The following is a 27,936-nucleotide window of genomic DNA, read 5'->3' on the forward strand; positions in this document are numbered from 1 at the left end:
CATAGTACAAAAACTTTATTTCATTATTTGATTGCAGGTTTCTTGATACACAACCTGTTTGTTAATACATTATAATACAGTTATGAATGCTCTTGTATTCATGTAGTCATATCCAGGTGTGTCAATCAGAAAATCTATCTCTACTTTTTACTGTTGAATAATTCCAACTTTCAGGTAAACCAGTTAAGTCATGGTCATCCCAACTTGATAGGTAACCTGTTTTTCTGTTTTACTTGTTGGTCTGGTAACAGTTTTGGTTATAGTCATACTATTTATTCCTCTCATCACAGGTCTCTTCCATGCTAGAGCCATGTACAACAATGCCTGAGCTATGTGTCAAAGGCCTCATTCTTCACATACTGTATAGCAGTGGTGTAAAGTACTTAAGTAAAAATACTTTAAAGATTTACTTAAGTCGTTTTTTGAGGTATCTGTACTTTACTATTTATATTTTTGACAACTTTTACTTCACTACATTCCTCAAGAAAATAATGTACCTTTTACTCCATACCATACCTAACACCCAGAAGTACTCATTACATTTTAAATGCTTAGCAGGACAGAAAAATTGTCCAATTCACACAGTTATCAAGATCTGCCTCTGATCTGGGGGACTCACTAAACACGAATGCATCTTTTGTAAATTATGTCTGAGTGTCAGTAGTGTGCACCAGATCAGAGGCAGAAGGGATGGGGTACTTTTTCCACCACTGCTGTATAGCACATTACTATTTTCAATGTGTTTGATTCTAACATACATACAGTTAGTGTTCACACTGGGGCAGGTGACATTACTGTCTCATTGATTCACTGTTACACCCTGATCATGGAACAAATACAGTACAATAGCTAACTAGCTCTTGCAAGCAAGTAGCACATATGGTATCATGTCATTGAGTTAAATGAGCAGACATTTACAGCAGATTTCATCACCAGCATTGAAGCTAAATGTATGCAATAATACACAAACCAACATTTGAATGATTGACATAAATACAATCTACATCCACAGCCTTTCGGACCATAATATATTTGAGCAAGGAAATTAATTTGTTACTGAACGTCTGCAAGATGGCTGCCTATGATAGATACTACTTGACTGACTTTTTGAAGGCCTTTGAAATGAAAGGTAATGTAATGTACATCAAATTAAAGTTAGGCCATTTCCTCCACACTTAAGTGAGGCATCGTATTACTAGTGTTTAAGGTTATATTCATAGTCTTCTCTTTTTCTTCAAAGGCAAAATCTCAAGTTCCTGTGCTGTGTGAATCAATAAGTTCACTTTCTCTAGTTCTACATCTCACAAATTAGATAGCTAAATCATGGAGTGAACTCAGTACTTTAGAAACCATTTCTCATTTCAATGATCAATCAATTTGAAGCTAATAATAAAAGTATTGATGATGCACTGATGGACAACAACATTGCGACATGCCCATCACTGGCCCTGGACATGTGAAAAAAAAAAACACGGTATACACTTTGCATACAGGTATCAAATATTTTGAGGTAGGAAACATCACAGCAGTCAGGACTTTTTTTAAAATATCTATATTTCTGAAAGCAAAACAATCTATTGTAATCGTAGACTACCCCTTTCAATACAGTACAATCTTTAGTATAACACTACTAGCACAATTCAGTCAGTGAATGTTAACAAGACCATAATCTCACGTTTTATATCAGTCTGGGAATATTGCAGTATATTTTGATTGATTTGAATACATCACTGATAAATTAAACAATATATGGTGGGCAATTTGACGTGGAATTAAAGTATATTAATGACCCGAGAGCCTCCACCTAAAGGAAAATGTTTTGGTGATGCAAAATTGTACAAAATAATAGGAAAAAAACAAAGCACAGTTGTACATTGATGAAATACACTGTTAATTAATTATAATGCTTGTTGAATCAATTGTTACTAACGTGGACAATCTCCATCTTTTTTCGAGCAAATTTACCTCAAATGATCCTGCAGTTCAAGACAACCTACAATATTTGTAGGCTTAAAACACCGCTATCAAATTAACCCTTGCAATGAAAGAACATTATGTAAAGAATATGTACTTCACTGATGTTCACAGTGGCAGTTCTAGTGATCTCATCCTTCAAGAGCATGAGCTTCAAAAAACTAAAAAGTTACAAGTTGGAACCCCGAAAGAATTCAATTGACATGTGGGCATTACAAACTACCATGTAAGGGTTTCAGGCAGTTTATTTATTTGGTGGGGTTGTCAGCCACCATACACAAAACCGGTCGAGGTAAAGATTGAAAAAGACAAATCAATCTCAGTTACATTCTCAAATTTAGGATGTTTGTTCCAAAATGCATGGTAACAAGCAAATACCGTGAACACTGAAAAATGATTGAAAAAGAGCAACATCAAGAGGGTAAATAATACTACACTATGCACAAACTAAGAACACTGCTTTGATTTGTGAAGTCAAGTAGTTCCGTTTTTTTCCCCAGATGTAGAAAACATTAAGTTGCTTTGACCCATTGAATCGGTGAGCAAAGGCAGATAATCTGTGTAGGGCCTGAGAATTTTCCCTGTCACTAGCTCAAGAGTAGGCTTGTAACACTGAGGCAAAGGATAAAGGGTGGTAGCAGAGTATAGGAATGTGAGAAGTGGTATCCTATACCATGTCAGACATGATTAGTGCTCTAAGGTACATGTACGTCAGTTAATCAAATAATTGCTCATTTGGAATCTACAGAGGCGAATTGCATCCAGTTTTGCGTCTCAGTTCTTGGATAGTTTCCAAGATCGTGTAGTGTGTGTTTGTCTCGGAGTTCCCTCAGTAACAAATCAAATGTGTCACACGTCCTTCCTTCCATTCCAAACCAACAGTACAGAAAGACAGACAACATGACCAATCAAAATGCACTGACCACTGAACGCAGAGCCAGGGCTCAAGCTCAACCCAACTTCATCCTCATTTATTAACATCTGCAAGCTCAAAACGGGGCCAGAATATCGAATAAAAATACATAAATAAAATAACTGCTTCACCTTTGAACTGAAACAGTTCCTTCCTCCCTTACAAAACATTTCATCATCCAGTCAAAAAAAAAATCAGCAAATGAAGGCCTTGCATATTCTTGCTAGAGAAAGTTTTTTTGTTTGTTTAATACAGTGTAGCAGACAGGTGGTAGGTATGTACAGAGGAGCCCTCCTCCATCGATCCCTAGCTCCCTGGTGTTCAGAGAGGGCCGGTGCGGTTAGTGGGGCCGACTGCTGGACTCTGACACCTGCCGTTTCCGGGGAGTTCCGTAACCGTTAAGGCTGCCGTTCAGGCGTTTGGTCAGACCACCGTTCAGAATGTCCTGGATGTGCTGAACTATAAGGTTTATAGCAACTGTTAAGGAGAGAGAGAGGGGGCACATTCAGAGGACATTGAAGGATAATCTGTAACGGTGTTCCATTCCTCTTTTATTCAGATAAAATTTAAGCAGAACAAGTTCGAGTTTAATAACACCACATGTTGTTTTGAAAAATCTACAATTGACCTTGCCATTCCAAAACAGAGAGTCTGAAACATTCCCAGGACAAAACAGCTAATCTAGTCTGCTTCCCATGTATAGGTCTCACCAATCACAACAGCTATCTCAAGACAGTAGAATAAACAAAACAGCCATCACATTCACATCCGCCTTTAGTAAGTTTACCATCGCAGGGTAAGAGACTGGACTGATTAACAATGTCAATGGCAGACTCTCTATGGGGAGATGTGTCCAAGAATGAGTCAGTGAAGTTAGTCACATAACAACCTGCTTGCTTACATAAGGCAGCAATCTTGAGAAACAAACAGCCAGAAACTCACCAAGATTATCTGCTCCTCTGGGAATGATCACGTCAGCACACTTCTTGGTCTACGGGGCGTGAAGAAATAAACATGTTTAGCAATACGATCTGAATCACATCTTAACCAAGATGACGTAGCAGTAAGATGTGTTTGTTTTTGTCCCGTGTAAATATTCCTATTTTTTCATTTTTTTTTGTACACATTCAATCTCTTTTTCCATTTTCGAATTAAATATACCTTCCTGCCTCACCCAATGTGGCAAGGATCTGCTATTTTTGAGACCTTATAACTGGAACCTCCATCAGAGGCTAGTCAGCTAATTAGCTACTAGCTATTTAGTCATTGTTAGCCTTTAGTGCAGACACCAGCCGCTTTAGCCCTGCCAGTCTGCACACCGCAACACCTGCCAGTCTGCACAGCGCGATATCAGCCCTGAGAATATTGGACTGCTTTTTTCCACTACATCACCGGATTCCTGCCGCAAGCTCTGGCCCATTACACCGGATCACCCTACCGAGTGGTTATTGTGGCTAATGCCCTTGTCCAGAAGCAAGCACCAGTTAGCCTCGAGCTAGGCCCATCTCCCAGCTAGCAAACTAAGTACACCAACTACAATAACTCTTGCCAATTGGCCTAGACCCTTTGTCGACACGGAGCCCTGCCGTTCCATCACGACTGGTCTGCTGACGTATTTCGGCCGATGTGCTCTCAACCGGCCTCTGCGTCGTGGATGTCGGTGAAGACCCTTCTGCTAGCCCCGGTCCGCTAGCTTCCTGAACGCCGCGTCTCCCGCTCGCCTAGTATAGTAACGACTAATAAACGGCTCCCCGTTTCATCTATTGCTGCTCATTGGACCCTATGATCACTCGGCTACACAGCTGATGCCTGCTGGACTGTTCATTAACACGGTACTTCATTTTGTTTATCTGTTGGCCCCAGCCTCGAACTCAGGCCCCGTGTGTAGCTAACTGACCCTCTGCCCAGTCATCGCCATTTACCAGTTGTTGTTGTATTACCCATTGTCTGAGCTCTCCCACTCAACACCTGCGATTGCTTTATGACTCTTTCGAATGTCAATATGCCTTGTATACTGTTGTTTAGGGTAGCTCTCACTGTTTTATTTTACTGCGGAGCCCCTAGTCCCGCTCAACATGCCTCAGATAGTTCCTTTGCCCCACCCCACACACACGCAGAACCCACACCTAGCTTAACTGGCGCCTCCAGGGATGCAACCGCTCTCATCGTCACTCAATGCCTGCGTTTACCTCCACTGTACTCACACCTTACCATACCCATGTCTGTACATTATGCCCTGAATCTATCCTACTATGCCCAGAAATCAGCAACTTTATTTTGCTGTTCCCAATGCACTAGACGACCAGTTCTTATAGCCTTTAGCAGTACCCTCATCCTCCTCATCTGGTGATGTAGAGGTTAACCCAGGCCCTGTGTGTCCCAGGCGCTCTCACTTGTTGACTTCTGTAACCGTAAACGCCTTGGGTTCATGCATGTTAACATCAGAAGCCTGCTCCCTAAGTTTGCTTTATTCACTACTTTAGCACACTCCGCAAACCCTGATGTCCTAGCCGTGACTGAATCCTGGCTTAGGAAGGCCACCGAAAAGTCAGAAATTTTCATCCCCAATTACAACATTTTCCGTCAAGATAGAACTGCTAAAGGGGACAGAGTTGCAATCTACTGCAGAGATAGTCTGCAGAGTTCTGTCATACTATCCAGGTCTATGCTCAAACAGTTCGAGCTTCTACTTTAAAAAAATCTCTCTCCAGAAATAAGTCCCTCACTGTTGCTGCTTGTTATAGACCCCCCTCAGCCCCCAGCTGTGCCCTGGACACCATAAGTGAATTGATTGCCCCCTATCTATCGTCAGAGTTCGTACTGGTAGGCGACCTAAACTGGGATATGCTTAACACCCCGGCCGTCCTACAATCTAAGCTAGATGCCCTCAATCTCACACAAATGATCAAGGAACCTACCAGGTACAACCCCAAATTCATAAACATGGGCACCCTCGTAGGTATCATCCTGACCAACCTGCCCTCTAAACACACCTCTGCTGTCTTCAACCAGGATCTCAGTGATCACTGCCTCATTGCCTGCGTCCGTTATGGGTCTGCGGTCAAACGACCACCCCTCATCACTGTCAAACGATCCCTAAAACACTTCTGCGAGCAGGCCTTTCTAACTGACCTCATCCCGTCAATAGAGGATGCCTGGTTGTTCTTTAAAAGGGCTTTCCTCACCATCTTAAATAAGCATGCCCCTTTCAAAATATGCAGAACTAAGAACAGATAAAGCCCTTGGTTCACTCCAGACTTGACTGCCCTTGACCAGCACAAAAACATCCTGTGGCGTACTGCACTAGCATCGAATAGTCCCCGCGATATGCAACTTTTCAGGGAAGTCAGGAACCAATATTCAGTCAGTTTGAAAAAGCTAGCCTTTGCTTTCCTAACAGAAATGTGCATCCTGCAGTACTAATTCCAAAAAGTTTTGGGACACTAAAGCATGGAGAATAAGAGCAGCACCTCCCAGCTGCACCGAGGCTAGGAAACACTGTCACTCCCAATAAATCCACAATAATTGAGAATTTCAATAAGCATTTCTCTACGGCTGGCCATGCTTTCCACCTGGCTACCCAAGCTGGCCCAAGCCTGGCTGGCCCAAGCCTCCCTCAATTCTCCTTCACCCAAATCCAGACAACTGATGTTCTGATAGAGCGGCAAAATCTGGATTCCTACAAATCAGCTGGGCTAGACAATCTGGACCCTCTCTTCCTAAAATGATCTGCCGCCATTGTTGCAACCCCTATTACTGGTCTGTTCAACCGCTTTCGTATCTTCTGAGATTCCTAAAGATTGGAAAGGGGCCGCGGTCATCCCCCTCTTCAAAGGGTGATACACTTTAGACCCAAACTGTTACAGATCTATATCCATCCTTCCCTGCCTTTCTAAAGTCTTTGAAAGCCAAGTCAATAAACAGATCACTGACCATTTCGAATCCCACCGTACCATTTCCGCTATGCAATCCGATTTCCGAGCTGGTCACGGGTGCACCTCAGCCACACTCAAAGTCTAAACGACATCATAACCGCCATCGATAAAAGACAGTACTGTGCAGCTGTATTCGTCGACATGGCCAAGGCTTTCGACTTTGTCAATCACCGTATTCTTATCGGCAGACTTGGTTTCTCAAATGACTGCATCGCCTGGTTCACCAACTACTTCTCAGACAGAGTTCAGTGTGTCAAATCGGAGGGCCTATTGTCCGGAACCCTGGCAGTCTCTATGGGGTGCCACAGGGTTCAATTCTCGGGCCGACTCTTTTCTCTGTATATATCAGTGATGTCGCTGTTGCTGCGGGTGATTCTCTGATCCACCTCTACGCAGACGACACCATTCTATATACTTCTGACCGTTCTTTGGACACTGTTAACAAACCTCCAAACGAGCCTCAATGCCATACAACACTCCTTCCGTGGCCTCCAACTGTTTTAAATGCTAGTAAAACTAAATGCATGCTCTTCAACCGATCGCTGCCCGCACAACTAGCCTCACTACTCTGGACGGTTCTGACTCAGAATATGTGGACAACTACAAAAACCTAGGTGTCTGGTTAGACCATAAACTCTCCTTCCAGACTCACATTAACTCAACAGGGGGTGCTGTTTGCACTTTGTAATTATTTCGTTCCCAAATTAAACTGCCTCGTACTCAATTCTTGCTAGTACAATATGCATATTATTATTACTATTGGATAGAAAACACTCTCTAGTTTCTAAAACCGTTTGAATTATATCTGTGAGTAAAACAACTCGAGTTGGAGCAATTTTCCTATGAGGATGTGAGAATGCTGAAATCTGCAGGCTGTTCTGAGGTCGGTTTATTAATTTGCATGTATTCTATTGGTTGAGATGCACTGCATACGCCTTCCCCTGGATGTCAGCGAATAGTAAGAAATGGAATGGAGTTGCTAGGCAGATCTGAGGCCTTATAAATGGGCTGGCAACGTGGGGTCCTCCCTTTCTTCTCTTCGCCATGACGCAAAAAGGACCTCAGGATGTCGTTCTAGAAAGCTCCCGTTATAGCCCTTAGATATATCCGGCTCTGTTTTTATTCGATATAGGTGTTAAAGACATCATAATGTTATTTTAAACAGAGTTATATCAGTTTATATCAGTATATTGCGATTTTCGGGTATTTATTTGTGCTGCGTTCTAGAGAGTTGGGCACGTCTTGCCCACATGGCTAATATTTACTGCTAATTCCAAAGTTGAAGGCGACAATCTACAACCGAGCAACGATTCTTTTTGAAAAAGGACAACTTGCCCAAGATTCTGATGGGAGCTCATCAAAAAGTAAGAACTATTTATGATGTTACTTCGTTGTTCTGTTGAAAAATGTAAAACTCATATTCCGCCATTAATTTCGGTGCGGTCTCGCTTTAATGCACGCTGTATGTCGTAGTAACGTTAATTTTAAAAATCTAACACAGCGATTGATTAAGAACTAATGTATCTTTCATTTGCTGTCCAACCTGTATTTTTAGTCAAGTTTAAATTTAGTTACTGATTAGATTAGGTGCCTCTCCCAAGATTTCTCCCGACATATTGTTGGCAGCTTGGCTACTATTCTCATTGTATAACCACGATTTGTGCCGCTAAATATGCACATTTTCGAACAAACTCTATATGTATTGTGTAATATGATGTTATAGGACTGTCATCTGAAGAAGTTTGAGAAGGTTAGTGAAAAAATGTATATCTTTTGCTGGTTTATTCGTTATCGCTATTGTTGGCTTGAATCAATGCTGTTGTGTGGTTGGCTATTGTAGTAAGCTAATATAATGCTATATTGTGTTTTCGCTGTAAAACACTTAAAAAATCTGAAATATTGGCTGGATTCACAAGATCTTTGTCTTTCATTTGCTGTACGCTGTGTAATTTTCAGAAATGTTTTATGATGAGTATTTAGGTAATTCACGTTGGTCTCTGTAGTTATTCTAGTTGCTTTGGTGAGAGTTGTGATGGTGGCTGCAATGGTAAACTATGATTTATACCTGAAATATGCACATTTTTCTAACAAAACATATGCTATACAATAAATATGTTATCAGACTGTCATCTGATGAAGTTGTTTCTTGGTTAGTGGCTATTTATATATTTATTTGGTCGAAATTGTGATAGCTACCTATGCAGGAAAAAAAATGGAGAAAAAAAAGTTGTGTCTTTTGCTATCGTGGTTAGCTAATAGATTTACATATTGTGTCTTCCCTGTAAAACATTTTAAAAATCAGAAATGATGGCTGGATTCACAAGATGTGTATCTTTCATCTGGTGTCTTGGACTTGTGATTTAATGATATTTAGATGCTAGTATTTACTTGTGACGCTATGCTAGTCAGCTTTTTTACTGATGGGGGTGCTCCCGGATCCGGGATTGTGGGCAAGTAGAAGTAGAAGAGGCGCTACCAGGAGACAGGCCAGTACATCAGGAGACGTGGAGGAGGCCAACAACCCAGCAGCAGGACCGCTACCTCCGCCTTTGAGCAGGAGGAGCACTGCCAGAGCCCTGCGAAATGACCTCCAGCAGGCCACAAATGTGCATGTGTCAGCATATGGTCTCACAAGGGCTCTGAGGATCTCGTCTCGGTACCTAATGGCAGTCAGGCTACCTCTGGTGAGCACATGGAGGGCTGTGCGGCCCCACAAAGAAATGCCACCCCACACCATGGCTGACCCACCGCCAAACCGGTCATGCTGGAGGATGTTGCAGGCAGCAGACCGTTCTCCACGGTGTCTCCAGACTCTGTCACGTCTGTCACATGTGCTCAGTGTGAACCTGCTTTCATCTGTGAAGAGCACAGGGCGCCAGTGGCGAATTTGCCAATCTAGGTGTTCTCTGGCAAATGCCAAACGTCCTGCACGGTGTTGGGCTGTAAGCACAACCCCCACCTGTGGACGTCGGGCCCTCATACCACCCTCATGGAGTCTGTTTCTGACCGTTTGAGCAGACACATGCACATTTGTGGCCTGCTGGAGGTCATTTTGCAAGGCTCTGGCAGTGCTCCTCCTGCTCAAAGGCGGAGGTGGCGGTCCTGCTGCTGGGTTGTTGCCCTCCTACGGCCTCCTCCACGTCTCATGATGTACTGGCCTGTCTCCTGGTAGCGCCTCCATGCTCTGGACACTACGCTGACAGACACAGCAAACCTTCTTGCCACAGCTCGCATTGATGTGCCATCCTGGATGAGCTGCACTACCTGAGCCACTTGTGTGGGTTGTAGACTCCGTCTCATGCTACCACTAGAGTGAGAGCACCGCCAGCATTCAAAAGTGACCAAAACATCAGCCAGGAAGCATAGGAACTGAGAAGTGGTCTGTGGTCACCACCTGCAGAACCATTCCTTTATTGGGGGTGTCTTGCTAATTGCCTTTAATTTCCATCTTTTGTCTATTCCATTTGCACAACAGCATGTGAAATGTATTGTCAATCAGTGTATCTTCCTAAGTGGACAGTTTGATTTCATAGAAGTGTGATTGACTTGGAGTTACATTGTGTTGTTTAAGTGTTCCCTTTATTTTTTTGAGCAGTGTATATATATATATTTTTTTATTTTAAGAATCAGGGCCAGGGTGTTCACTACCATTCAAGAGGAGGTCAGAGACGACTGACAATAACCAGGTTTCTAGACAACCTTTTAATGCGACTATAGTACATGTCAGAAAAAAAAATTGTCACTACAGGCCAGATGGAAACAACAAATGTCTGTAAACTTTCCAACTGTCAACAAAATAATATACGCTTGAAAAGGTGGGATCTTTTCATGACTGTAAAATGTATTGTGAGAAACGGTGATGGAAACTATGAGCAAATATTGATAATAATAACCATCATATTTTATATGATAAACTTGGGAGTCACGCAATGATATGTTGTGTGGTCCTCCCACTATGACTCAGGAAAGCTTGCAGTTTATTAGGCTACAGATTAAATAAGCTACGATGAACTTCACAGGGTGGTGAAAATGCAGCTTGATGCTTCTTTCCAATAAATATCGAGCGTCTTATTCTGCTGACATGATCGAGTCTTGGCTGCCGTTTGACAAATAAAAATAATCTTACTTTTTTTATCCATAATAATCTCATCATGTAGGCTATACCTGCACTGTATCTGAGAGCTGTTGGCTAAAGCGCACGTGCCAAGACAAGAGTGGGTATATTCGCTAAATAACAAGTTTCGTAGCGACAAAACCATCAGTAGAGTTGAAAATGCGATGGAAACCCATTTAACTTGTATTTTTTATTTGGTACATGGGAATTTAACCGCAAAAGTAATTTTTATGTGCACTACATCACGCACAGCCTTTATCCACAACAAGTAAATTTAATGGAAACATATCTTGCAGGAAAATGCAGATTTGAGAATATTCGCATGAAAATCTGTCGACAAGTGGATGGAAACCTAGCTATTGATATAATTTGATTGATCCAAGGCTCTTAGAATACGTGTTGTGAAAGTATCATAGCTAGGTACTCACTGGCAGACAGAACTCTTCAAAGGCTGGCTTAACAAAGGTTATGTATTGCGTTAGCACCTGCTCCAGGTCCCTTCCTCGCTCGCTGATGTCTCGGAGCACTGGGGAGGGAACACAGAACAGGAGTGGAGCTTTCAGTATGATTTCACAGAAAAGATTCTTACAAAACTAGTAGACTTCTACACCCGGTTCCCATTCATGCCCTCCAGGCCCTGTATTGGAAGCCCCCTGGTGTTTTTGTACAACTCACAAGTTTGATGCGTTTCATCCAATGAAATAGTGAATATATATGTCTAAGGTTTCACCCCTGCGTGAGAGCCGTGTGTCTGCGTCTGTGTCCACAAACAGCTTCATCTGGAACAGGTCCCGGATCTCCTGGGAGTAGAACATCAGGATGCCCTCGAACAGCACCACATCTGCTGGGTACACCGTCACCGCCTCTTCCTTCCTGACACACACACCAGAGAGAGGACAATGTGTATGAGATGAGATGAGTGAGCGAGTGGAGTGAGTGTCCTAACCACTGACCTGGAATGGGTGACAAAGTCATACACTGGGATCTGCACTGTTTGGCCCTCCAAAATGTCCCACAACGTTTTGACGATGAGCTCATTGTCAAATGCATCTGAGAAGAGAGAGAGAGAGCAAAGGCACTCAGAACAATGTCTATGTTTCTGCTGGTGCCACTGTGCCAGGCCATAGGATCTAGATCTAATCCCACAAGGTGGCATGTTGCTATGGGGATAGCATCTGTGCTGATACGCAACCTATTTAGTGAACTACTGTTGACCAGGGCCCAAACATTATCTACCACACTGTCTGAGACAGACTCTGCTACACATTCTACCAGGGGCACCGCTGCTAAGTATGTACTCTGAATGAGACAGATTTTCAATACAGCAGTCATTGGCCCCAAGGCAGGACATGTAGAAACCTTTAGTTCTCTCCAGGAATTATGGTAATTCTATTTCTAAGAACTAGGGGGAAAAGCCCAACAGAAGTATCCTTTGAGTATAAACTCAACAACGCAACTATTTATCTTCAATGAGAGAGCAAAGGGATGTGAGAAACTATTCGTACATTTTTTTTTTTTTTTACACTGGAAAGCAAGCAAGGGATAAAGCTACAGTTGCCAGTTGTTAACATATACCATACGACTACGATTTAGCGATTTACACAGTATCCAGATAAATAAATAGATTAGATAAATACCTGGGTGGTCGAAGTTGAACTGTCCCTTCAGTGCCTTGGCCTTCTGGTCCGGTGTGAGGACCCTGTAGAAGCTGTCTTGGCTGAGAATGGCCACCTGGCGCTGGTGATGGTCAATCTTGTTCTGGCCAAGCAGCTCCATGATCTTACCGCAGACAGACGACTGGCCATGGGCAGAGGGAGGAGCGAGAGTGACAGTTAAGTCTGTCAGATAGATAACACTATCTGAAGTAAATTGTGACCCATAAAGATGTAAGAGTGGAGTCGTGTTCACTGAGCCATGGAGATATTGAATATATTGGTACCAGACTATTACATAGATTTACAGACAGACAGTACAGAAGAAGCCAAATCTGCAGCAATGTGCAATAGCTCTCATTTAAAATGTTCTTAGATGTTTGCAATACTCTCTGACCTATTTTACAACTAGAATCCTCATTCACTCATAGGGCCTCTCTATGACTTAGGGCCCCTGGGTGTGGTCACCTTGCTGGCTTCTAGTTGACTACATCACACGTGGCTAACCTCTGCACTTCCTAAACGAACAAGGAGGAAGTGACAGCATTCTTTTACATTAAATATACTAATATTAATAACTCCAAAAGGGCACTACCCCATCCCTACTGATCTCGCAGTACAGCCCAAAGGACATGTCTCTATGGTTCATTAGCCAATTCAAGGAAGAGGAGAGTGGGCCAACAGCAAATAGGATAATAAGATCAGTAATGAGGATCTCACATTATCACAACACTGTTGGATGGAACCTTGGAAGAAATTACTTGGCTGAAATCACTTCCAATTTTTTTTTTCAACACATGAAGTCTTGTAACATTATTTAACACATGAAGTCCAAACCAGACTTGTGTCATTGAGAACAGCAAAGCTGCTACAGACCAAGTCTGTGGCACACCACAGTAGACAGGATGTCGGTCAGTCAATATCGAGGTGCTATTCTTAGACCACTGCACCTACACGTGTCACCAGCCATGATAATCTAACTGCTTGCTCCAGGCCTAATAGAGAACAGAATAAGAGATGACTGGCAACAGACATTAGGGTCAAGTTGAACTTGTTGTTAGAGAAGGGAAAATGTATTGCAGCAGAAGAGGAAAATGCATGCTAGCAATCAGTGAAAAATACATTAGTGTCTCTATGAAAAGAGCTCAGACAGGGCAAAGATAATACAAGATGATGAAGCAGAATATATTTGTCTGGAGTCAATCCACATGTATAAATGAGTTGTTTATAAATGACTCCACATTAAGAGGGAATAGTTCAAGGATGTCAAATAAGGGGCATTACAAGATTCATGCCGCCACAATATGTTATTTGATGGGACTCACTGTACTTAGTCACCAGTCCGGGTCACACTCTCAATCCATTTAACTAATAATCCGCAAGTTGGGCCTGGGCCCTACAGACTTCATACACACAACCTAAAGTGAAACTGCATTGTCTCTCCAGACTTCCCAGAAAAGTTTGTCAGAAGAAGAAAAAAACACTGTTGGATAAACAGGTGGCTCTACTGGTCGTTTCTCTCTTTCGTTTGTTGTGGGGTATGATACCAAGAAATATTACACGCAAAGGAACGTCAAGTGGACCACAATTCATGCTCTAGAACAGCCTTTCATAGAGGATGTGAATTACGTACTCAATTTCTTATCTGCATTTATTTTCTTCACAAACCTTCTACGAAATGAATCTACAAAAAAATTACAAAGCAAACAAATGTTAGGGAGATGATTGTCAGGTTAGTGCTTGTGAGGTTTCTGAGAGCTCCAACTCTCCCAATACTAGACCCCTTTGTCATTTCACATTTCTTTCAAGCCCTTAATAAAACAGTGATTGCCGAAACTGCTCTTGGTCACAAAAGACCAGGCCAGGTCTCTTACCCAGGGATGGGTCAGTCAGACATACTTTCAAAGTCTGCCTCTTCTATTGCCCACGCTGACTAAACATTCCCCTGCCCCAGTTCAAAATTCTATTGTCTCCAAAAAAAGCTAAACTGCAGTTTACCCTGCAATCCTACGTCAGAGGTACATAAAGACAATTGACAAGCTATGTCATGATCAGTTACAGTGGGTATAGCAATCTGTCCTGTAAAAGGAAAAACATATTTTTTTTTATTTTTCTTACATGGTCAGCTCACTGGCTGTTATGACAAAACACAGCTGAAGGTCAAATAAACATCGCTGGGAAGGGACAGTAAAATTGTGCCTGACTGACAGTAGGCCTACTAGTGATGGGGGATTATTATTTTTGATGACATAAAGTATCATTTTGACCATATTGCAATATTATTTTTGCGTTGGTTTACTGTACTCTAGTATTTCTCATTCATAGATTGTACTCCATCTAATTTTTAAATAGGGAGCCCATTTGTTTTCAGAACTTTTATTTCTCTCGTCACTCTGCAGTAGACATATGGTGAGCAATATGTTTGGAACATCGAATCGCAATACAATTACAGAATCTAATTGCTATATATGGTATTGCAATACATAATGTATCGGCACCTAAGTATCGCGATGAGGTCCCAGGCAATTCTCAGCCCTAAGGCCTACTGTGCTAACCCGAACTGTAGGCTATTGTGCTGGCTTGGATATTTCAGGAAATATGGTGGATGCATAACCAGGCTAGCAGAGTGAAGCTCTCCCCGGCTCAGTAGGCCTATAGTGTATACAGTTCCACAATATGACTCGTGACAAGAAATGGGTTTGACCATAATAAATCCTCCCCTGTCTTATTAAATACTATTCAAAACACGATAAAAAAAAAAACATACGCAACCTTCGAAAAAGATAGAGGGATACTCATTCAAATCTTTGAGAGACAGCAGACTACACAATACAGCAGAGGACATAGCTGCAAGGCCATCAGCCATTTCAGGGGACTGTTTAGGACTGTCTCAGGTAGACAGTGAAAAACAAAAACAGAAAAACAAGAGATAACAGTCACTTTCTTCAGAGGGGTGGGGGGAGGTGCATTTGAAAGGCCATATGTTTAGACTACCTGTTTACCTAACCAGACAGACAATTGTAAATATAAGTGTGCTGGATTATAAATTGACATCTGTATTATTCACAATATACATTTACATTTAAGACATTTAGCAGACGCTCTTATCCAGAGCGACTTACATTTAACCTTTATTTAACTAGGCAAGTCAGTTAAGAACAAACTCTTATTTTCAATGACGGCCTAGGAACAGTGGGTTAACTGCCTTGTTCAGGGGCAGAACGACAGATTTGTACCTTGTCAGCTCGGGGATTTGAACTTGCAACCTTTGGGTTACTAGCCCAACGCTCTAACCACTAGGCTACCCTGCCGCCCCATGACATTGGCATGGTTGAATTCTTGATTCTGTAAAGAACACTTATTATTTACTGTACCATGATGAACAGTAGCCTACATGGAAAAAGCCGCAACACATTGATTTAGACTGAGGCTCACCTCCTTTAAGATGTGACACATATTACGCAAGACAGTAGGCTACAGTGAGAAGATGGGCTAAAACTGCTTTTCCAATCGAAATTCCGGATCACACTTATAGGCGATGTCATGGCGACGCTGGATTTCTAAACTCATGCGTAGTAACACGTCATCTGGTCTAACGGTCGTATCGCGCATGTGCAAGCCATCAACTCAGACACTCCGGACCAAAGCTGTTTGACAAAAATGAAACATTTCAGTTTGTCACTTTGGAGTAATAACATGTTCAAATACTAAAGACACTACCTCGAATCTACCTCGTGCCTTTTGGTTTCTAGAAAATGAACTACTATGGAAGATTTTATTTTACTTCTCTCATTGATTTTTCAAACCCCAAACCCTGACCTAGTCTGTTTGGCAAGCGTTCCCGGAAATCTCGCGATGTTGCGCCTCTGGGTTTAGAATTTTTATTTATTTTACTGTGCCGCGAATTATGGCGCATAGGCAGTTTTCACTGCTCGCCAGATGTAATCAGCTGGTCCTGTCGACGCATTAGAAAGTGAATATTAACAGTGGGCGGACTGGAGCTCAACGCCACTTTTTTTTTAATGAATAAGAAAACAAATGATTTCAGCACCCGTTCTGAAATCAGTAGTTTTTGATAAACTAAAATTGTATATGCTGTTTTAGTTCCAGTCCGCCCACACTAGTCGCCGCTCAACTCCATCGTTGAGTTTAGTTGGCTAAGCAAATTATTGCTTTTCGGTTCTGTCGATTGTCATAAATGCCCTTTCTGAATTGAATAAACCACAGGAGTAGATAACTCTCAAAATCCTTGTTTCATATAGGTTTGTGTTAATATTTAATTATTTGTACACGAATTGATAGGGCTATAGATGTTATAGACAAAGACATGAATGCAAGTTGGATTAAGGTCAATTCTCTACAGCCACATAAGTGGGTTAAATTATTGCCAAACAGGGCCTATTCCTATACACGGTTTAAAAATGTCAATGTTTTTCCAGAAATTATTAAAGATCAAACTAGCTTTAATGGAACAAATTAATTCATTGGTCTGTCATGACAGGAGCCACGCGGTCAGGGAGTTCTCATCTTTCAACCACGTTGACAATTCAGTGTTTCAAATAAAAACATGACATTTCTAATTAATAAAAAATCACAATGCCAACCTTGCCGCTGGCAGTCCCTCCGGCTACCCCGATGAGGAAAGGTTGCCGAATAGCATTCTCGTTTTCGGCTTGACTGTCCACCCTTGTCTCGCTGTCGCCTGCCATGCTTGCTATAAACGCATACAGAAGCACGGAGGTGGTTTTGCTCCAATTGAGCTCCTCCCCTCCTTTCAGTTGTGCGTTTGCTTTGATGCTATGAGTATGCCTGGATATCAATCCGGTCTTTTGTAAACTACTTGAAATGCAGAACCTTCACATCAGGTTATGTGTTATTGCAATTCAAGTATCGTTAAAGATGCACTCCAGGATCTTAAAGGTGACAGGCAAAGGTCTCCATAAATACCTTAACACTTAATAACAATGCTCATGCAGGCTTCATTAAAAAGTCCTCAACAGCATTTTTGTGTATCACAACATTTTGGCTCTCATTTCTAGTTTTTGGTGAAGATGTCATTTTCTGGTCATAAAATGCAAGGATGACATCATTATTAGGCAAAAAGAAAGAACAATGCACTTACTGCAAGCAACACAAGCTACAGACATAGCTTTTGTGAGCCCTTTTCTGGATCAAAAATGAAACAAATTATACTGACATGATGTGAGAAGACACTTGTACATCTGGGGAAAATACATGTATGTCAACAACGATCACTCATATGCAGATAATGAGATCTGGCTAGTTAGCTAGCTATAGCCAGTCAGTGAATTCCCAATCAATCTGATGTTGTGGCTGCAGTTCAAACAGCCAATACTAGCTAGCTAAAGTTTTGAGTTGATAATAAATTATTGGATGACACAACACATGTATAAGTTGGCTAGCTAATAAACTTAGCAGAAATAGCTATTGCTTCCCTAGAATAAAACTATAGGCTATAGCTAGCTAGCTATCTACAGTCATTGATGCTGTGGCAGCTAGCTAACTAACCAAAATGTGGCTAACTACCACATGAAAATAATACAGCTATGGTAATTCTGGTTAGCTAAATGTTACCATATAGCGAGACCCTTTCTGTTAAATGTACTGGTTAGCTTGCTGTGTAGCTAGCAAATGTTAGCTAGCCCAAATGTGTATAGATTATAGCTAGCTAGCATAAAAATACCCAACAATAATCCATGTGCCTACAATGAGTACTCAGTTTTATTCACACGTAACAGACAACCAACAAATTTGAATTTGTTTTGTGACAGCAATATTACAGACAAGACAAATTGTAGACTATAGCATGGGATACAACATTACAGTAACATCTAGATAAATACATTAGATACAGTATATTGTCAAAAGTAGGATATTTCATTTATTTATGTTAGAAATGTGGATCACATGTAGGCCTATGTAATTAGATAAGGATGTAAGGATAAATATGTATTTAAGCTCTAAATAGTCATCCACCCAAAACAGTTAACATGCATTGATAATAACCAATGATAGGTGGCCACATCAACCATTTATGAGCATGTAGTTAGTGCCCTTTGCTTCCAAGAAAACAGAATAAGGTTGTCTCCCACAATGCTTTGGCCCCCGACTTCAAGTTGCAGTTGGTGAGGAGCAACAGCATTAATTTCCAGTCGACTAAAGTCGAAACTTCATGACCTTTGATCGAGGGTGACAACATTTAAAATACCCAAATGCGGGACAACGGGATGATTTTGCGGGACATTCACTGGACAGTGTAGCCTACATTAATATTTTTTGGGGGAAGCACCCCCCATCCCAGACACAGACAAACTGCACTGAACAAGCTAATGGAAGCGCGCCTACAGGCTACTCCTTTGCCACGCGAAAAATGCGGTCATGCAGGAAATATAGGAGTAATACTTGTCCAAGGAAACAGTTCTGGTTGGTCTCAGGGAATGTAAAACAGTTAGGAAGGGAGTCTTTGAAAACCAGATTGAGTGAAGTAGCAGAAAATATGTTAAATTAGCAACGAATGAGCATGGAGAGCCTCACAAGTTTGACGAAATCCACCATATCTTTTCAGTTTAATCACATTATATATTTTTTCAGTCTAATACAGCTATTTATTTACTTTTGTAGCTCTTCCTCAGAAGCATGCTTTTTTAACTGTCCTCTCCAAGTTTAGCTGGAATTTAGACAGAAAAGATTTTACAAATGTGATTGGTTGATTGGTTTAATTTGTATTGCTTGGCAGAATATCAGATCTCAACAACGATTGAGGAAGTGTTTAACATCACCAGTACCACATCCGTATGATGTATATCTTTTCAAAAGAGCATCGCGACCGTAACCTGAGATCTGTATAAAATGACGAAATGCTCATGTCTCCGCTCTAACAATGGGAGTCGTTATCCCACAAGCGGGAAGGCAGGCGAAAACTTTAGGTCCAAAATCAGCTAAAAGAAACGCATTGGGCTTATTTTGAACAGATTTTGGCGAGTGAAACCTCTCGCTTCACCCCTCATCCTCTCTGCAAAACAGACACGAGCCTGACTGAAATACGGAACAAATCTACCTTTTTTTGTAAATTGGTGGTGTTTTTTAAATAAAAATGTATTGATTGAATTGATTAGACAATTAAATAAATTATAATACATAATGGCGCTCCAGCTGGTGACGCCTCCACATACAATTTAAGAAAATCATTAAGGACTTCATCACGTCATCCAAAAACATGGCGGATGAATTTAAAATGGTAATATCTTCAGCTGTCAGTGATGAAAAACAAATTGGCCTTAGAGACAATTATTTTAATAATTCGATGGATGTTTTGTACATAAAGGTAATGACTAAAGTGTCTTATTATGAAGTTTCAAATCTGTCTTCTCTATGTGGCCATGTATGGAAATTGTCTTTCTGGGCCAGGTGTCAGTTAAACTGGAGTACCGAAGCAAAACTGTAGGAGCAGTCGAAACCATGCTTCTAGACCGGGACCCTGGATCATTGGTCATACAAATCAAATCAAAGTTTATTTGTCACGTGCGCCGAATACAACAGGTGTAGACCTTACAGTGAAATGCTTACTTACAGGCTCTAACCAATAGTGCAAAAAAGGTATTAGGTGAACAATAGGTAGGTAAAGAAATATGCAGTCGACATCATTGAGGTATAATAAAAACTGGAGACTGCGTCCAAGATGTCTGACCATTGTTTTCGAGGTAATCTACTAACATTCACATATGCCGATTCACGGACCTTCTAAATCCGGGTTACATCTGGTTTATATGGACCAACATCACATGCGCACAAGCACACAGGGAGCAGCGGCGACATCAACATGTCATTCAAAAACATGGCAGACATTGTATGAATATAAAATTTTAATATCTTCAGCTGTGAGTGATGGAAAACAAATCGGCCTCAGCTACAATTATTTGAATAATTAAATGGATGTTTTGTGCATGTTTTATTTGCATATTTCCGTTAGGGACCGCCTCATCTGTGAAGTGCGGGTGTGCAGAAATTCAATTAGACCTTGCACTCCTACTAGGAAACTTTGGCAAAGCATCAAGTCTTTATATAAAGACTTTATTTAATTTAAGTGCACTGTCTTTGTAACATATTCTAGTTTTGGGAACATAAAAATGTATTGAGATCAGTTTAGGTGCATACATCGCCACCTACTATACTGGTGTGTGAGGCCATTCACAGCCTACCTACATTAAATTATTTGAAACAATAATTCAAAATTAAGAACTATTAGCCCTCTCTAAAAAAACTAACACCACATTTCGCCATTTAACCAACGGTCTGAGAGGACATAACACTATCATTCAACACCTCCTGCAGCTGTTCTGCTGTAAATCCTTGCAATCCCAAGTACTTCTCTGCCACTACAAGCTCTATTTTCTGTTACTTTCGATCCATCCATTTCTGCACATCAATTGACAACCATGGCTATAAATGCTAAAAAGCCCACCTTACAGAAGCACATATTCATCCCATCACTCTTTCTTGGTCTCTGCCTACTCACAGGAATCCTCTCAGGATCCCTCACCCTGTACCCACCTTCCTCTGCCACTCTCTTCACTGCTTCAGCATACAACACTTTCTATACTACTCTAATCCGGCAACCTCGGTCTGCCTTTCTCTCATCGGGCACCGCCACAACTAGCACACATAACTTTCGCCACCAATATAACACATTTTTGTTTCATGCCCTCCTGCACACTTCTCAAATCTAGGCATCTCCCTCATACACACTGCTGCAACATGCCCATAAACTTGACACTTAAACCACCCATGGCTGCGCCCCTGCCTAGTCATGTGAAATCCATAGATTTGGGCCAAATTTATTTATTTAAATTGACTGATTTCCTTATATGAATTGTAACTCAGTAAAATCGTTGAAATTGTTGCATGTTGAGTTTATATTTTTGTTATACACTGCTCAAAAAAATAAAGGGAACACTTAAACAACACAATGTAACTCCAAGTCAATCACACTTCTATGAAATCAAACTGTCCACTTAGGAAGCAACACTGATTGACAATAAATTTCACATGCTGTTGTGCAAATGGAATAGACAAAAGGTGGAAATTATAGGCAATTAGCAAGACACCCCCAAAAAAGGAGTGATTCTGCAGGTGGTGACCACAGACCACTTCTCAGTTCCTATGCTTCCTGGCTGATGTTTTGGTCACTTTTGAATGCTGGCGGTGCTCTCACTCTAGTGGTAGCATGAGACGGAGTCTACAACCCACACAAGTGGCTCAGGTAGTGCAGTTCATCCAGGATGGCACATCAATGCGAGCTGTGGCAAAAAGGTTTGCTGTGTCTGTCAGCGTAGTGTCCAGAGCATGGAGGCGCTACCAGGAGACAGGCCAGTACATCAGGAGACGTGGAGGAGGCCGTAGGAGGGCAACAACCCAGCAGCAGGACCGCTACCTCCGCCTTTGTGCAAGGAGGTGCACTGCCAGAGTCCTGCAAAATGACCTCCAGCAGGCCACAAATGTGCATGTGTACTGTCCCAGACGACCCATCATTACGCACACCTGTCACTATCATTACGTGCATCAGCGCTTCATTGGATTCACCTGGACTCCGTCACTTTGTTGATTGCCTCTTCTATATCTGTCTATTCCTCAGTTTGATCCCCATGTAAGCGTTAATGTTGATTTGTTCACCCTGTCCAGATGCTGTCCTTGTTTCTTTTCATGTCCGTTATTCATTAAATGTTCACTCACTGTACTTGCTTCTCGTCTGTCCTCACAATAATGTCTGACAAAACATAATAATTTCAAACCTTGCTTACATTTGTATACGATCACATGGTTCTCTCCATTATGTGTGTGAATACTTTGGAACAAATGAGACGAGAGCGAGAGCGTACAGGTCACAGTGGTGGGTAGGTGAACTAGGGGGCTAACTGGTGACAAAACAGATGGCACTGTGATAGACTGCTTCAATTTGTTGAGTAGAGTGTTGGAGGCTATTTTGTAAATGACATCGCCAAAGTCGTGGATCGGTAGGATGGTCAGTTTTATGAGGGTATGTTTGGCAACATGAGTGAAGGATGCTTTGTTGCGAAATAGGAAGCCGTATCTAGATTTAATTTTGGATTGGAGATGCTTAATGTGAGTCTGGAAGGAGAGTTTACAGTCTAGCCAGACACCTAGGTATTTATAGTTGTCCACATATTCTAAGTCAGCACTGTCCAAAGTAGTGATGCTGGACGGGCAGGCAGGTGCAGGCAGCGATCAGTTGAAGAGCTGCATTTAGTTTTACTTGCATTTAAGAGCAGTTTAAGAGCAGTCTGCCCCATCCAGGGAACAGGCCACAAAGGTCACAAGGACCCACTTGAACCACATTCGAGTTCTGGGCCTCACCCTAAACGAGGAGACCCTCTCACAGAAGGTGAGCTAACTTGGGATGTCCATAGACTCAACTCTCATGAGGGCACGTCTCCCTAAGGTAGGTAACAAAATCCTATCCTACCTCAACCGTTTCTGGCTCGGATGAGCCATGTCGGTGTTAGAGTGCCAACAGCTACTCAGCCCCAGGGCATTCTCCCGCAGGCCACTCCAGCGATGGTTCAACTCCCACGATCGGCACCCAAAACAACAGAAACCGTCAACTGTTGGTGGTGAGTGCATGTTTGAGGACCCTATCGGTGTGGATATCCCACTCCCTGTTAAAGGGGGTGAGCCTGATCAGAGTCCACCGCAGAGAGCTGGTGTGCGCTGACGCCTCTGACGGGTTGAGGTGCAATGTTCAGAGGCATGGCGGGCAGCGGCCGCTGGAGCCCCCCATGGAGTGATCAACACAACAATGTGCTGGAACTCAGGATGGGTCGCCTATCACTTCAACAGTTCCAGTCCTACCTGGCAGGACAGCATGTCCTGCTCCGATGGCTCGAGACCTCTTGCCGTGGGCTCAGACCTGCTTGGCATCGCTGAGAGCAGCACATATCTCCGGGGTCCTGAACAATGCAGAATAACATTGACGAATACATTGATACGGTGGCTGAGTTTATCAGGAAGTGTATAGGAGATGTTGTACGCACTGTGACTATTAAAACCTACCCTAACCAGAAACCGTGGATAGATGGCAGCATTTGCGCAAAACTGAAAGGACGAACCACCGCATTTAACCATGGCAAGGTGACTGGGAATATGGCCGAAAACAAACAGTGTAGTTATTCCCTCCGTAAGTCAATCAAACAGGCAAAAAGTAATTATAGAGACAAAGTGGAGTCGAAATTCAACGGCTCAGACACGAGATGTATGTGGCAGGGTCTACAGACAATCGTGGACTACCAAAGGAAAACCAGTCACTTCGCGGACACTGAAGTCTTGCTGCCGGACAAGCTAAACGCCTTCTTCGTCCGCTTTGAGGATAACACAGTGCCACCGACGCAGCCCGCTACCAAGGACTGTGGGCTCTCTTTCTCTGTGGCCGATGTGAGTAACACATTTAAGCGTTAACTATCGCAAGGCTGCCAGCCCAGACGGCATCCCTAACCGCGTCCTCAGAATATGCACAGACCTGCTGGCTGGTATGTTTACGGACATATTCAATCTCTCCCTATTCCAGTCTGCTGCCCCACATGCTTCAAGATGGCCACCATTGTTCATGTACCCCAAAAAAGCAAAAGTAGCTGAACTAAATGACTATCGCCCCGTTGCACTCACTTCTGTCATCATGAAGTGGTTTGAGAAACTAGTCAAGGATCATATCACCTCTACCTTACCTGACATCCTAGACCCACTTCAATTTGCTTACCGCCCCAATAGATCCACAGATGATGCAATCGCCATTTAACTGCACACTGCCCCATCCCACCTGGACAAGAGGAATACCTATGTACCCTCCAAGCTCATCATTAAACTCGAGGCCTTGGGTCTGAACCCCGCCCTGTGCAACTGGGTCCTGGACTTCCTGACGGGCCGCCCCCAGGTGGTGAAGGTAGGAAACAACATCTCCACTTAACTGATGCTCAACACTGGGGCCCTACAAGCGTGCATGCTCAGCCCCCTCCTGTACTCCCTGTTCACCCATGACTGCGTGGCCATGCACGCCTCCAACTCAATTATCAAGTTTGCAGACAACACAACAGTAGTAGGCTTGATCCCCAACAACGACGAGACAGTCTATAGGGAGGAGGTGAGGGCACTCGGAGTGTGGTGTCAGGAAAACAACCTCTCACTCAACATCAACAAAACAAAGGAGATGATCGTGGACTTCAGCAAACAGCAGAGGGAGCACCCCCCATCCACATTTAAGTTCCTCGGCGTACACATCACGGACAAACTTAAATGGTCCACCCACACAGACAGTGTGGTGAAGAAGGTGCAAAATGTTATGCAGCAGTGATGCAATGTGTGTTCGAAGTGTTAGGAGAATTTACGGAGCAGGTTAAAATAATTAGGCTTGTGAAAATGGTTAGGTTTGCTAAAATGCAAAACATTTCAACTTTTGACTTCAAATCTGCAATATGTAACTTTTTGAGCAACCCGACTAAATTCACATAGACATGTGAGTTATAAATCTGTAATTCTCGTTGAAAGCAAGTCTAAGAAGCAGTAGATATGTTCTATGTGCACTATTTCTTTGCTTCCCAGTCTTACGTTTCGTTTTTGCATCTTTTACTTTCAGTTTTGGACACCAGCTTCAAACAGCTGAAAATACAATATTTGGGGTTTATTGAAAGTATATTTCACAGTGGTTTAGATGGTACAATGATTCTCTACAGTCCCGATGTTTGTTATGTCACATAAATAGAAATTAAGCGAACTATCAGAATTTTAGCAACCAGGAAATTAGCGATTTCTGCATAGTGCATCTTTAATTAGGCAAAATCAGGATCCCTTCTAGCCATGACCAGAGTAAGTTGCCGCCACTATTTCGATGTAGTTTCCTGTACTAGAGAGGAAATGCACGTTTAGGTTCCACCTCCGAAGAATGAGGTTACCACAAGCATGAAGTAAAAATGGGTTATATCGTCAAAATGTCTCCAAACAAAAATTTGCTTTTTGGTCTTAATTTAAGGTTATGGTTTATGACTGACTTTTTATGACTTCGGAAGAATGATGAAGGTTACTTCACAGGTTTGTGGATCTTAATTGGTATAGGCAGGCTCGTGGTATTGACTGGAGCGGAATTAGTGGAATGGTATCAAATACATCAAGCACATGGTTTGATGCCATTCCATTTGCTCTGTTCCAGCCTTTATTATGAGCCATCCTCCCCTCAGCAGCCTCCACTGCTACTTATACATATTCACAAATTGGGTGTGGGAATCTCCACATGGAGTTGATAAACATCAAGTAGGGCACTGACAGCTATCACTGTAGCGAGCTAGCATTAACCTTATCTAGTTAGGTATCTTGCTAACCTTATCTTGCTAGTTATCTGGCTAACCTTATCTAGCTAGTTATCAGTTGTTGCTTGTTTTCTTTTACTACACCATATTCCAAAGATTAGCCAGCTTGATCTATGGCTGGCTCTAGAGCTGGATTTGTCATAAGCATTGATTTATGGAAAACTTCACCACAGATAGAAACCACTGGCCTTGCCAGAAGATACCAACTCTACCGTTATGCTTGTTTACAATGAGCTGCACTGGGGTCGGAACGCAATCATGGTTACATTAAGACATCATCAAATTTGGAGTATAGTGGCATATCCCATCCCTGCATTGAGGTATGTTTTCCAACAAATATCTTGCGCCGGCTCCACGGTGTCACAATGTAACCATGATTGCATTCCGACACCAATGTAACATGCAATTTTATGGACAACGGTGGATGGTTCTTAAAATAACCTTTGTGTTAGGGGGCTCTTAAAACAGCAGTTTCACTTCACGGCATACTGCCATAGGACTTCACCTGCTGGCGATGAGAAGTAGGTGGTCAGCTTCTCCCTCACCTGGAGTGCCTGTCTGGGGGCGTTGTTGGCACCTGCCCTGGTGACATCAGGTAGGTGACCATTTGGCGTGCCCATCTCCATCCGGAGCGGCTCCTGGAATGACCTCTGCAGGTAGTTATAGAGAACACATGTGGCCTTCACGCAGGCATCGACATTTGAGGGGCTGAGACCAAGCACTCTCCAATACATTCTCCACCGGGCTGCCATAATCCCAAAGGCGCATTCAACAACTAACCTTGCCCTGGACAATTGTTTGTTAAAGATCCTTACAGGCTTTGACAATGGCAGCTGGCGTCCAGCGTAGGGCCTCATGAGGTTGGGTCTTAAAGTGAAGGCCTCGTCGCCGACGAAGATGTGGGGAACAGGTCCCAGGTCTTCAGCTCCAGGGAGTGATGCAGGTGGTGGAATCTCCAGGGTGCCATCCTGAAGTGCCTGGCCGAAGGCAGAGTCCCGGAGGGTCTCTTCCCTTGCCGTAAGCACCAACATCGACAACACGGAAACAGTAGATGGCATCTACTACAGCCAAGAGTACAACTGAATATGTACCCTTGTAGTTGTAGAATTGTGAACCTGAGCACGGTGGAGCCTGGATTACTACATGTTTCCCGTCAATGGAGCCAAGACAGTTGGGGAAATTCCACCTCTCCAGGAACCCGGCAGCGATGGCCCTCCAGTCTTCCTCCTTGGGGACAGGCATGCATTCACCAACCAGACAGTCCCAAATGGCTTGTGCTACAGAAGGGAAAATGCCTGCCAAAGCGTTACGCTTTGAACACACCGACTGCGTCATTGCGTTTCGATACACCAGAAGTACATTCATTTCCAATGGAACGCTGCATTTGCCTTGCAGCATTGCGTTGCAGAGTGTAAGAAATTGTATTAGATATTGGTAACTTGTTTTAACAACTTCTCAACATTACCTATAAGTTGACACAACATACACACCCCCTCTTTCTCTTGGACATATGCTGGACACATAGGACATATACACGGCACCCACAATTCCCCTCCCCCATGACAATCACACAGACACACCCAACCCATGGTTGGACCTCAGGACAAAGAACTCTCAGGAACCAATGGAACGTGGACACCAGGCCTGATCAGGACTACCCAAGACCCAGATCGACCAATCGGAAGGCCGGACTCGCAGATCTACCTACTTTGCTTGTTGTCTATATAGTACTGAACAATTCTGGAAACTCCCTCTTTCCCGGACGATTCACTAGGAGTCAGACTGAAAGAGCCTTGCTGCAAGATTTTACTAAGATATCTTTACATGTAATTAAACGGCCTTATTATAAAATATCCACCTCGTCCTATTGTCTCCTCTTGTTCTCCTGTCAACAGTAAACGTTTTACTAACAAGAGGCAGTTGCAGTGCGTTCTGTGTGGTGCATACGTTCGATAAATCG

At 42.6% G+C, this 27,936-nt stretch overlaps 1 protein-coding gene across 4 annotated transcripts; it reads right to left on the reverse strand.

The window, feature by feature from the left end:
* On the reverse strand, positions 1–27,295 carry LOC129855498 (uridine-cytidine kinase 2-A). 4 transcript variants are annotated; one of them, XM_055923220.1, is made up of 8 exons: positions 26,792–27,292; positions 26,522–26,626; positions 12,574–12,733; positions 11,890–11,986; positions 11,667–11,809; positions 11,365–11,462; positions 3,830–3,878; positions 1–3,364 (listed from the first exon to the last, which is right to left on the reverse strand). In XM_055923220.1, exons 1-8 carry the CDS (start codon positions 27,032–27,034, stop codon positions 3,228–3,230), a joined length of 1,032 nt encoding a protein of 343 aa, XP_055779195.1. In that variant the 5' UTR covers positions 27,035–27,292; the 3' UTR covers positions 1–3,227. The 4 variants fall into 4 exon arrangements, with proteins under 4 accessions (XP_055779195.1, XP_055779193.1, XP_055779196.1 ...); XM_055923218.1 differs by having other exon boundaries at positions 26,522–27,295; XM_055923221.1 differs by lacking the exons at positions 26,522–26,626; positions 26,792–27,292 and adding an exon at positions 17,193–17,402.
* Between the last annotated feature and the right edge of the window lie 641 nt (positions 27,296–27,936).

This window comes from Salvelinus fontinalis, chromosome 5 (assembly GCF_029448725.1).
Source record: "Salvelinus fontinalis isolate EN_2023a chromosome 5, ASM2944872v1, whole genome shotgun sequence".
In the NCBI taxonomy this organism is placed as follows: Eukaryota; Metazoa; Chordata; class Actinopteri; order Salmoniformes; family Salmonidae; genus Salvelinus; species Salvelinus fontinalis.

What these genes read in the sequence shown, in the direction of transcription:
- LOC129855498 (XM_055923218.1), bottom strand. Translation starts at nt 27,034, where the DNA reads ATGCCATCTACTGTTTCCGTGTTGTCGATGTTGGTGCTTACGGCAAGG. An exon ending in GACTTTGTCACCCATTCCAG is followed by an intron (nt 11,810 to 11,889) that starts GTCAGTGGTTAG and finishes TGTGTGTGTCAG; the next exon opens with GAAGGAAGAGGCGGTGACGG. An exon ending in CAGAGGAGCAGATAATCTTG is followed by an intron (nt 3,365 to 3,829) that starts GTGAGTTTCTGG and finishes TCTCCTTAACAG; the next exon opens with TTGCTATAAACCTTATAGTT.